We start from the raw sequence: 13,047 nt of genomic DNA on the forward strand, positions 1-13,047 counted from the left end.
CATACTATTTGTGTCGCTGCTACATCTACTGAGATCAGTTGCACGAAACTGGGCGCTGGCTAGAGACCGTTCCGCGAACGCTTGCCGAAGAAGACACGATGAATCCAGCCATGTTCTTGGTCGCTGTCCTTGCCCTTTGTGCGCTACCGAGTGGTAAGTTTAACTGTTTTGAACTTTCTTCGCTTAGTTAGTTTATGTTCGAATGGTTAGCTTAGTATTGCAAACCGAACACGTTCAAAGAACCCTAATCCGCCGGTTCGGTGCACGCTGGAATAACACGTTGATGATCAGAGTTACTTTATAATGTAGACCAGGTTCAAGCTCTTTCTAAAAAAAGACTCGTTCACGGTCTGACTCACCGATCTAAAGACTGTTATCTCCGTTTTGGTGCAAATTCGATATGAATCAAGAATCCTCTTTCTTCCGCCCCTGCAACCCTCTTATCTCAATATTTCTGAAGTTAACCTCGTATTTTATAAAAAAAAAATAGAATCACCTCCAAGCCTGGAGAAGCTTCAAATATCGTCTGTACCTTTTCTGCCATTGTTTCATTCCCGATTTCAAGGTGTACTTTAAAAAAATGTTTTGAAGTCCCGAATAACGCTCAAAGGATAAATTTCAGTGGCCGCATGTAATTACTGTCAAAAGAAACTTAAATCAAATAGGATAGTTTACTCTGCCACTAAGGTTCAAAAAAAAAGCGCGGAATTCTCGTCAAATTCGAAAATTTTAGAGATTATTCCGCATGCACGCAGTTGCATATCATCGTTCGATTTCACGAAAACTAAATGAGAGCTGGAAAACAGTCGGCTTGCTTTTACCGCGGACGGTCGGCTTGATATAACAACCGAGCAGTTAATGAGCCATATCTGTCCATAAAGGACAAATTTTCCTACGGTAAAACTAGCTAACAACAGACATCGTCGATGTTGGCTTCAATATTCGAGAAAAGGTTAATTAAATTTTCATGCAATTTTGATCTAACATTGGCGGGGGTGCTAGAACTAAGCAACGCAGAACTGTTTGCGATCTGTTTGGTTGTTTTTTTGCTGTTTTCGTTGTTTGTTTCCACCACGATTTCTACAAGATTTCGACGGATTGTAGTTCCTCAAACTATTTTACATCACCGGGCCGGTGTTTACAGCTTAGAACATTCTACAACATGTTGTTCCGCTTGACTTAGTTAGCCCTCGTGCTAAAACTGGGCTCTCGTTGAACATAAATCAGTAGAAAACAAAGCAATTCCTTACAGTCGACGGCGGACAGTGGATTTCATGCTAAAATAACAACCGTTTGTTATCAAATAGAAAATCACAAGCCAAGAAAAGGTTATGAAAGTGTGAACGGTTTTTATATATGTAAATTTGAAAGGTAGATTTTCGCCCCCTCCTGTGAGAATCGCTTTGGGCGAAGGAAATTGGAAGAGTTTAATTTAGAGACGCTGAAGTGTTTTGGCGCCTCCAGTGGCAACGCTGAATAAAACAAACCCAGCCAGATATGATCTCCACTGCATGAGATGGTTACGGACAGGGTTGTATGCTTCAACTCAAAATAACAAGCTTCTTTTGTAACAGTGTTGGGAAGAGGGAAAAGGTTAGAAAGAGGGGCTTATGAACTAGTTATATTCTTGCTGATTGGATTCTATTATAATACGGGGCATTGTAAACAATTGCTAGATCCTTCTGTGAGATACGCCTACAGGGAATCATGGTAGCTGTGTTCATCGTCTTGGACTGGACATTTCTTTCGATGAATTCAACTACCATGATTCCTTGGGAGCACGTCTCAAGGAGGAAATTGGCCATTGAGAGTCCTGAAACAACTTTTACAGATCTTGTTAACAAAGATAAAATTTAACATTTATTGTGATGTGTAAACATGTCTTTAAGATGTTATTTCTTGTTATGTCAATGTCAATTAAGCTTTACAGAGTGGTAACAAGTATGTGTTAACCTGACCTTCTATCAACTTTTACTTTGATTTAGGTCTGGGCTCAGTAACCTGCCATCATTGTATGGGAAGCCTAGCGAATGTAAAGTTGTGTTCCACAATGGCGGAATATACTAATCAGACGTGTATGAGTGCCAACGCGACTTGTGCTACAACAACGCTTAAGAGTAATGTCAGCGAAGTGAGGGCCTATGTTCTGGGATGTGTTGAGGTACGTACAAAAATTGCACAAACGAATTGCAATTTATTTGTTTATGAAATTTTTAGGTCGTAAAATGTTTCGTTCGTATTGAGCCTGAAGTGTATGCCCTGCCGGAAACTTATTTACCTCCTCTTCAGTACGTTATGCTTACTTTAATATGATCGAGTAGATTCTAACGTGAATTCACACGGACGTAAATGTTTAAAAATGCCATGCAGGGACGAAATTTCCTTGATGAATTTCGGACTGCATTTACATCTTTAAGAGGATTGTGGCGGTGGAAACAAAAAAGTAAAATTGTTACTGTAAGCGGTAAGCAAAACATTTTAGCATTCCAGCTAGTGATGTGTCAGTTATATTGTTACTACTAATGGGAAAGAAAGTTCCTCATAAATAGGTTTTACTGAGAATTCTCTGCGCATACATTTTACTGACTTAAGTTTATTCGCTCGAAATCCCTGGACAAATTAATCTATCTTTATTTTCAAGAATTAAAACAAATTGGAAAGTGACTATTGTTTTAACTGACTTCCTTTTCCTTTCAGGAACCCCACAATTGTACCTCCTACCAAATGGAGCTATGCAACAACGTGACAATGACAGCAAGCGCGGCGAATCTTACTGTTGAAACGTGTGACACGCAGTGCTGTAGCACCTCGCTTTGCAATGCAGACTTGGTCCCTACGGAGCCTCCATCCGAGACCGTGAGTACTGCCACAGGAACTACAATGGAAGCAACCACCGCAACTGCTCAAGTGTTCCGCCCCGAGCTCATTGCAATGTTGTTGATCGTGTTCATCGCTGTCTTCTTTGGCCTCCAGTGAGTCTAGGTCAGCCACTGATTTTATCGTCCAGCTTGCTGCAAATTGTGAAACACGTTCTTGTATTTATGTCAAGTTAGAGGTCGCTGTTTAGTATCGGGAGAAGATTTCTGTGTTCGTGAAGACTTTCGGTCAAGATCACGGAACTCTTTTTACCTTTATAGTAGAAAACACGTAGAACAGGTGTAGTGAAGAGATCCACATCTCTTTAGCCACATTTTTAACTCGAAATTAAAACAAAACTGGCCGAGCCAGAATTGGGATTTTTCAGATAAAAATGTTATTACGTAACACCACCGCACGCTTTCAGAAAGCTTATCAGCCACACTGATCTGATTGGATAAAAGCAACTAGAAATTCTGAGCGAAAGTCTGAAATCCGTTGGGTTATTTGGATCAGAGTTTGAAGAAGTTTACTGCTTTATTAAACTCCGTATTCTCTTTTTTACGTATGGACTCTAAGGGAGGAAATTTGTGAAAAAGTCTCATTTAGTCAAAGAAATAAAACACTTTTTGCATTTGTTTGAAAACGGTTTCTTTTATTTAAAACCGAGTAGCGAACAACCTCTATATGCTAACCACAAACATTTTTCAATGTTGGCCCCAAAGACTTTGGTCTCCACGGCCTCCGCTTGTTCCAAGCTTGGCGAGATGGATAACATAATAATTGCAGAAATCTGCATGTGGCGAGAGTTTGTTTTTGCAATTTCAAACTTGCAGCTAAGGGAACAAGAAACGAAATGAAAAACAGCGTGGGCACATTTTTCAATTGTCAAGTGAAGCACTTTCGAGCGGAAAAGCTGTTTAACAAAAGCTACTAAATTTTACCATGAACTGCGCTTGTTTGAAATCTGTGACCAAAATTTGTTCCTAATCTTGACGTTCTTGATGGCATTAAGGACTTTATGACTAGCCCCAGGGGAAACAGTGAGTTTATTTGCATCACGAAGACCCTCGATTACGAGGGTCGTGGAAAATAAGACAAGCAAAACTTGCTGTTTCCAGTGGGGCCAGTCATTAAGTACTTAATGCCACAAAGAAGGGTTTTTCAAAAATAGAACAAACAGCAAAAACAATACTTGTTTGACGCCGGCTGCCACATAAATTTGCCGCGATTGCAAGCTGCACGAAGTGATCACGTGAAAGTCTAAAGCTCAAGTAGCTGTTTCTTGAGTGCCGTTAGTGAGTTTTGTTCTCCATAAGGAGTCAGTGAGTAATGATCCATGACACGTGACACGTTCTCCTCTAATTGGAAACGTATTTGAGTTGGGAGGAATAACAACTTGTTTTGTTACCATCTCTTGGTGAATTCTGTTCCCTGTCATTTTTGAAAACCATTTTTACGTAGGGAAACAATGGACCGCATATCTTTTGTCGTCCTTGATTCTTCCTTTGTCCCTTGTTATCTAATTTTATGCTACATACCTTTGTGATTTCCAGAGCATACCAATATTCCACTCACACTTTCCTAAGTACAGACTGATTAATATTATATGGCCTGGCACGGCTATCAAGATCAATTACGTAAAAGATTAACATGTTATTGAACAAGAAAGTTTTCTAAACTTTGTAATTTCCTTTTCGTGATTTCGTCCGTGACCGCAAAATATTTCGTCTTAAGGCACCCTTTTGTTCTCTTAGTTTGTTTTTGTTAGCGTTCGCGGCATGCAGTTTCGATTTTTTTAAATTGTACAAAACTACAGCAGCAAAGACAAGGGATTGAAAAAGTATTAACGATTTTACAATTACTCTCCCTACTCTTACGTGACTGCCATGATGCATTAAAGCAAGACCTAGAGACGGAGGGAAATTCAGAAAGCGAAAACACTCAACTTGCCGGAAAAGAATACAAACAAAGAATTTTCAGAAACAAAGCGATCATACCTTAATTAGTGATCAACCATTATGATCCACGAACAAAAATAAATATGACTCAGATGTTTTCACGCTAGGTTTTCGTCGAACAAAAGAAAAAAAACGCCATGCCATAATAATAGTAACTTACTCTAGTCATTCATCAATCATCTATGGTTCTATGAGTTTTACTTTAAATGGTAGTCGTATCAGCGACAACTAACAGTTTGAAAAATTGGCTTATAAATAGTGCTAACGATGCGGTAGTATTTACCCCGCGGGGGACTCCCACATAAAAAGGGCGGGGGTGTTCGTCGGAAATTTTGAAAAGAACCCCTAAGAGGTACCAAGACCGTTTTTTTTTTTCTCAGCGTGGCATGAAATCTCCCCCCCCCCCCCCCCCGCCCCCTAAGAGGCACCAATTCTTACATAACACATTATCTAAAAATCTCCTGTCAGTACCCTAAAAGGTACTGCAAAAGCTCTCGCTGTGGACTTTTTGAGGCTAAACACTCTAAGAGGTAACATAACCGTGTTTTGGACTCCTAAAAGGTACGACGAGCACCCCCGTCCACTTTATATAGGAGCCCCCCACCCCCCGTTCCCTCCCGGGTATGTACTAGCTACAATCAAATTAAGCCTAACGGCTAATACCAATTGATGAGAGAAATAATTTAACAATCCCTCATCGAGTTCTACTCAGTGAATACAACTGATGTTTTCATTCGTTGGTTCGTTTGAAACAAAAAATTCATCATTTTTCGCGTTTCTATCGAGTTTTGATATGAATTTACCAGCGTTCTATCACGAATGCTGTTCTCTAGCCTGTTTGGCTACGCTACTCACGCTATCTATTCTGTAGATAGTGAGTTAGCGTAGCTAACAAAATGACGACCGCTTCTTGGCGTTTTCGAAGTGTTTGTGAAGAGGATTTAGAACGACTAGTACATTTATACTAAAACAATTCGATTATTCGCTCTCGATCTCTATGCGTGATAGAAATGTCGAGCTCATAACCTAATTGTTTAGTAGATAGTGAGTAGCGTAGCAGTGTACGCTTGTTAACAAAGTGACAGCCGCTTCTTTGCGTTTTCGAAGTGTCCTGGAAGAGGATTTAGATAAAGTTTTTAACAACTGGTAGATTTATACTAAAACAATTAGATTATTCGGTCTCGATTTCTATGCGTGGTAGTTGACTCGGACGCCCTCGTCAACTATCACGCGATTGAAATCTCGAGCTCATATTGTTTAATAGATAGTGAGAAGTCCAGCAATGTGCCCAGTTATTTCGTTTGATTCTTTTTTATTTCTTTTTAACAAGAATACATTATTTGGTGAAGCTTAGAGAAAGAATTCACTTAATCAATTACATCCATCAAATCCCCCCCCAATCCATGAAGGTACAGTGAAACCTGTATTAAGCGGACACGCTTGGGATCTGGAACCCTCACTAGTGCCCGCTTAATACAGGGTGTCTTCTCTAAGGAGTTCCTAATATATTGAGCAATAAATATGGGTTATTGACCAAGTGTGAGGTCAAGATGGCTGGATATTGGTCGAGTTCTTTTTTTGCGAGTTTATATATGGACCGAGACGGAGTCGAGGTCCATAAACTCGCAAAAAAAGAACGAGGCCAATATCCAGCCATCTTGACCGAACATGCTTGGTCAATAAATGATTTATTGTATGGCTTTCGGGGAAATGTTTCTTGCGGGACACGGCGGGTAGTCCAGAGCGGGCAAGATAGCTCCATCTTGCCCGCTCGGGTAGCCAATCACATCGTAGGATTTGATTCGTCTTGCTCGCTCAAGGAGCTGGCCATATAATAATAGTTAATAATTAAACCTTTTGTAACTCACTGTAACACAGTGTAAGATCAAAGACTGCTCATAGCACAACGTGCAGTCAGTCAATGCATCAATCTGGAATAATCTACTTAGCTTTAAAACGACATCGCTGAACAATGTTAAAAGAGTCTGAGCTGAGCTTTCAGAAGTAAAAAGCCCTTGAAGTGTCCGCTTACTGCAGGTTTTGCGCAACACCTTATGATCCAATTTACACTCTATTGTCTGTCAAGTGGTCGCGGTTAAAAACAAAAGAAAATTTCAAACTTACGAGAGGTGGTCGCTTACAAGAGATTCCAAATATAGCGATTTGACTGGGGAACTTTTGGTATTTTGGAAAACTGGTCACTGAGGAGAGGTGGTTCGACTGTGATAATTTACCAATATGATTATACCCTAAATTGTGCTCCACCCAGTCCAATTACCAGAAATTAATGAATTAACATTTTTTTTTTGAGCCGAAAAAACTTTGACAGCATATAATGTGTTATGTAAGAATTTGTACCAATTTAGGGAGAAAAAAATTTTAATTGACGCCCACAAAACAGGACCTTGGTACCTCTTAGGGGTTCTTTTCAAAATTTCAGACGACCACCCCCATCCTTTTATTATTATATCGGAACCCCCCGGTAAACGCTTGTCTGGTCCTAAGAGAAAAGAATGGCTGCTGGTCGATATATTTACCAAAAGGAGAGGCGATGGCCTTAAAAAGCTTTAGCTTTATCTTGCCTTTTTTATTTTGCTTTTCGTCAGGAAGACAAAGTCGATTCTTGTAGACCGTCTAATATCGTTATGTATCAGCACACGTGGAAAGAGGCAATTGCGTGACATACAGCAATAGACAGCCGAAAAATATCCCAATTTTCGTCCCTTGACAGGCCGCCCAGCTTTACCAACAGCTTAACCGTTATTATGGAAAGCTAACTGACGGAGTCTATTATGCCTCTTTTCAGGTAACATTGACCGGGAATTGTTCCGTATATTACTAAACATATTTCTTGAGTTTTCTTTGAGCACATCCGTTTTAAAAGACTGCATTCAGCCAGCTTTGAATTTAATTTCTATCCTCGCACAAATATTCCGTTGATTGAGGATAAATTGAATGGAGGCTAGAAAATCTGCAGCAAATACGTGATGTCACATGCGGTTTTATGGAGTATCCCATGATACACTAAAAGCACAATCTAAGGTCACGTGGCCAGAAGCAAGATGTCTTCGAAAATATGGCGGGTGTTTTGTCTTGCAAGGTAACGCATCTTCGCGTTTTTTGTTTTTGTTTTTATTTGCTCTTCTGTGGCTTGTTCTTATATTATCGTAAGTCAGATTTCTTCCCTCAAACTGAAACTTGCAGAAGTTAATGCAATTGGAAAGAAGTGGTTTTAGAAGGTGAATTTGAGCACATGGCAATAGCATAACACTCAGTTCATTAGGGCTTCAATACTACAGTCAGTACATGCATTGTAGTCTAAGCTACTAAGGGATGGTCTTTATAACAAATAGTGTCCAAGAGCAAATATCTGTGCATATTTTTGAACCCAGTTGGAAGCTAAATTGTAGGGCTTTCATTAATTAATGTTTTCGGCAGGATCCACAGGTCAGACCAGGCACGCAAAATCATCCACACAGATATAATATGTGTCCCACAAGAAAAAAATTGTTCTTTATCCCATATTATTGCTATAATGACTAAGGTTAACCCTAAGGTTAAATATTGGCCTTGTTCTTTGTTTGCCTGTTTATGGACCATGACTCTGTTTCAGTCCATAAACATGCCAAAAAAAAAAAAGAACTTTGCCAATACATGTATCTATCCATCTTAACCTCGCACTTAGTGAATAACCCATATGCAATTGGACTGAGTGTAGCACATATCAGTGTGTAATTGTGTGAGTAAATTATTATTTTAAATCAACCGAACATGCAGAACAAGGCCCATTACTAAATTAAATACACCCATCAAATAACAAATTTCAAGATGAAAGAACTTTTTTTGAGCAAAAAAATATCAGTAGTGTTCTCTTTAAGTGTTTAACAGTGTAGGAAATATTAAGTAGAAGGACTGTAAAGCACAAGTGAGTAATGAGTGAATGGCGTAGGTGTCCAAGTACGGGTATCCTGTTACAAAATTTAGTTGTGACTGGATACCTACAATTGGACACCCAAGTGACTGCACAATGGATGGTGAATTTTGTATGACTATCAAAATGATTTCTGAAGTTTGTAATAGTCACTCAGACTTAATCATAAATTTAGAATCATGAATCTATGTAATTTAGTTTCTTTAAGAGTCACCTCATACAGTGTATGTTCATTGTTTGATCCTGCAGAATGAAATACATTGAACTGAAAGGAGCCTAGATTTTTAAGACGGGGACAGGATGATATCAACAGGGAAACTATGATTGGTACATGTAGGTAAGTGATAACAGTGGCTATTAATCAGCCTTTTAGACTAGATTGAATTTTACCTTCAAAACAAAGGTAACCTCAAAATAGCTTGCTTTATTTTAAAATAATGTAGTAGGATACCAAAGAGATGAATTTTATGATAAAGGTGCCCGATGGACACATAGGAATGCAAGGGATGGATGAGGTATTTTCTGAGTGACAGGCTGTCTGTAGGTGTAGGGACTGCAATGTTGTGGGTAATAGACTGTTCACAGCCTGTCTGTTTTTCGAAGCACGTTAAAGAAAAGGCGAGCATAGAGTGCTGCGCTGCTGTGAAGCCCAAGGGGGTAGGTGCAGGGAGATGAGCAAAGCAAGGCAAATGAAGAATAGAGACTGTAGACATCTTTGGAAAAAAATTGGTCTTATTAGGCCCCTCCCCTGTTATCACCTGGTTGCAAATAGCTCCACCTCTTGACCACTGCATTTAAATCAGACCAATAAAATGTGATCAGTAAAAACATCAGTTTGCAAACAACAACAGGTGTGTTCGGGTGCTACGGATGTTGGTCTCAGACAACTTCTACTCGAATAAAAACCTGCAAAAAGGGGAGAAAGCTGAAATCAAGTGGTCCTTCCAATTTTTGTTGCATATGCACTTGTTCCTTTACTATTTGCCAGGGGAATTTTGCAAGACATCTTGTATATCTATGGAAAATGTACTTGTTGAGCCTAAATGTTAAGGTGTTACACAAAGAAAGTTGGCGGACAATGGGCGTGACACAATTGTGTAGTGGAGAATCTTCGTTCTACAACATGATTTTAAATGTTGTATCCAAAAACTATTCCGCTGCACCGAAAACAAGCTTGTATTTCGCTTCTCCATTGGCAGAAGCACAGTGTCCTATGTTGACAAAACGATGGGACAAATCCCAAGCTCTTCTTCTATCTCTTCTGTTTGATCTTTCATGATGCTTAATTGAGTGGTGAAATAGTGAGAACAACAATGTTCATATATGCATTTGCAATTTTTTTGCTGTTGCATAAAGCTTAATATATATCAGACTTTTCTCAAAGCAGGTCGTCAAAATTGCAATGTAGAGCATCGTTCAACCGAAGAATGTGAACAACAGCCTCTTTCTGTTCATTGTTGAGTGAAGAAACACGTGGAAATTTCTCTAAACAGAATGTAGATACATTACTGTTTTACTATTCTGTAGCCTGCAAATGCAGATGTATTTCCGGCTGTCGCTTGTCTCCGCGGAAGATAACGTCTGAGAACCTGAGCCAGGAAACAATTTCTGTGACGTGATGACTTTTGTTTCTCTTTGCCCAATCAGATTCCATGATAGAATGAAACTCGAGTGCTCCTTGCAGCGAATACCTCGCGCAGTAGTTCTAGGGCTACTTGAGCTAAACTGTGATTGGCTTAAAATTCCTACGTCACAGAAATTGTTTCCTGGCTCGCGTTTGCAGACATTATTTTCAGCAGAGACAAGCAACAGCCAGAAATACCTCTGGGTTCGCAGGCTAACTATTTAGCTATTGTGTAGTTCCAGAAGATATCCATACCTCCCCCACGGAAGGGAATTTTTCTAAGTCCCCCCCCCCCCACCCACCCCTCTGGAAATTCATACATTTCTTTAAAATTTTTGGTCTTACAGAACCCCCCACCTCCAGGGAAATTCCAGACCCTTCTGCTGGGGGAGAATGGATATTTTCTGGAACTGAACATTTCCAGAAAAGCTGTTGTTGTGTGACCATAATAAACCTTAATTTGTAGCCCTTCAGGAGAAGGGTGTACAAAAAGTCCTTAAAACTGCAATGCCTTTGGTACTGTTGTTGACAAGTTTTCTTTTGTGGGAGGAGGGACACAGTAATCTAATGTTCAGAACTCTCTGTACTGCGGATCAAGAGGTCTGGGTTTGAGCCAATGGTTAATGACTCTGTGTTATGTTCCTTCAGCCTCATCAACTATCACCTCATAGACATTTCGAGCTCATAATCTACATATATGTAATTAATAATGGTAATAGGACTGAGTGGGGTCCAATTCGGTCTGTAATCATACACAAGATTAACAAAATCGGACGACCGCAAAGTGGGAGTCCAATTTGTTAATCACGAGTATGATTACAGACTGAATTGGACGACACAATGTCCTGTTACCAATTAATCATAACCATTACAATTTCCCTCAAAAGTAAAAGTTTCATTTGAAAAAGAGCTTTTAATTGTCATTCTTAAATGTCATGATTAAAAATATGGAGACTAGTAGCTTGCAAAATGACTGTTAAGTTTCTTTCAAAACAGTCGCTGGAGCAGTCACCTCCACAATTTTGAATTGGTTACTATGGTGATTGTAATCAATGTTGTGATTGGTGGATTTAGTGGGGAGGACTTAAAATGATTGGCTCATGTAACTGTCCGATTACAGGTGTCCAATTACAGCCAACTGTCCAATTACACTCTCCGATTACAACTTTTCAGACTAATTAAAGCAAACTACAGCAGTTTGTGCACCAATCACATTTGAGGAAATTGCAAATGTTATGATTAAGTGTACTGGACTTACATCAAAACTCCCCCAAGTAGGGTTACACTTTTTAAAAGAATCTGATGACTTATTTTTAATTGTAATAATAAGAGATCAAGGAATTCTGCAAAGGTTAAAAAAGTGGCAGCAAGCAAGGAAAAGAGTTATGTGCTGAGATTCAAGAGGGAAGGAATCAAATTGCGACATGGGATCGTAGGTCAGTCACAATTTTATTTATGTTTGTCATCATGTACTAGGAATAATTGTGCACACCACAGGCAGAAATTAAAACAAATAGAGAAGTTATTGTGTCACTACTGTTCAGCTATGTCAACAAACATTGTTATGTGGCTGTATACATTAGCCCATAGATACCAATGACAATTCAGTCCGTGCAACTTTGTTAAAGCATGAAGTTTAATAATATGTAGAGAAATAATTGGAAACTGCAATTTACGTTAATTTCAGTTAGAACTCTACTAAACCAAGTAGATTATTCCCTCTTGATTTCTATGAGGTGATAGTTGATGAGGCCAAGGGCCAAATCTCAAGTTCAGAATCTAATTTTTAAGTGTACTGGACTGCACATCAAGCAGTCTGGGTTTGAGCCAATGCTTTGGGTCTCTGCGTTGTGTTCTTGGGCAAGACACATTACTCTCACACTACTGTACCTCTCTCCACCTTTGTGTAGAAATGGGTACTGGTTGAATTTAATGCTAGGTTCTAACCCTCTGACAGAATAGCATCCCATCCAGGTGGAATATAAATACACCTTACCACTTAATGCAATGGAGACTTGGATAAGCTGTGGTGGTTTGGATCACTTGACCTGATGCCCACTTAACCTTAACAGATCGTGTGCACTAAAGGCATCTGCGTTCGAGTGTCAGTCAAGACCCTCAATTGACCCTCGATCAATACTGAGCGACACTCCATTGACGCCTTGGTTGACTTTCAATCAACACTCCATCGACACCTCTGTCAACAGTCGGTGGAGAGTCGACTAATAATTTTTTGATTGATTCATATGAGTTCATTGACACTCGGCCTACTATCAACTGACTGTTGATCAAGTGTCAATAGAGTGTCGACTGAGTACCTATAAGGATGTCGATCGAGTATTGATCAAGATGTTGATCGAGGGTATCGATCGACACTTGACCACGGATGCCTTTAGTACACATGATCCACCTTAACTTCATTGTTGAAACTTTCCCCTATATGATTGAAATGAAAAAAATCTGATGGTTTATTTTTAGTTGTGTAGTTTTTAAATTTAGAGAAGATGGATGTCATTAAGGTTAAAACATTTCCTGTTTCTCACTAGATACAAAACAGAGAAGAAACAATAAAAGCTGTGCTGTCTTAAGAGGAAAAAGAATCAAAGTGAGACATTGGATCCCTTATTAGGTGAGTCACAATTTTCTTTTAAAAGGAAGTGATTTTAATCATTTGA

At 39.3% G+C, this 13,047-nt stretch overlaps 1 protein-coding gene across 2 annotated transcripts in view; it reads left to right on the forward strand.

The window, feature by feature from the left end:
• The window catches only part of LOC145491160 (uncharacterized), a 66,514-nt gene continuing 53,467 nt past the window's right edge, over window positions 1–13,047 (forward strand). The window contains exons 1-3 of one of the 2 annotated variants that reach the window (XR_014049776.1): window positions 1–150; window positions 1,986–2,161; window positions 2,698–3,493. Coding sequence is in view for 1 of the 2 variants with exons in the window: in XM_081470319.1 (XP_081326445.1) it covers window positions 99–150; window positions 1,986–2,161; window positions 2,698–2,976 (507 nt within the window). In the remaining variant the exon portion in view is untranslated. Of the gene's footprint in view, window positions 151–1,985; window positions 2,162–2,697; window positions 3,503–13,047 lie in introns of those variants that run through there. The other variant, XM_081470319.1, reaches the window with a different exon arrangement.

This window comes from Orbicella franksi, chromosome 6 (genome assembly GCF_964199315.1).
Source record: "Orbicella franksi chromosome 6, jaOrbFran1.1, whole genome shotgun sequence".
Lineage (NCBI taxonomy): Eukaryota > Metazoa > Cnidaria > Anthozoa > Scleractinia > Merulinidae > Orbicella > Orbicella franksi.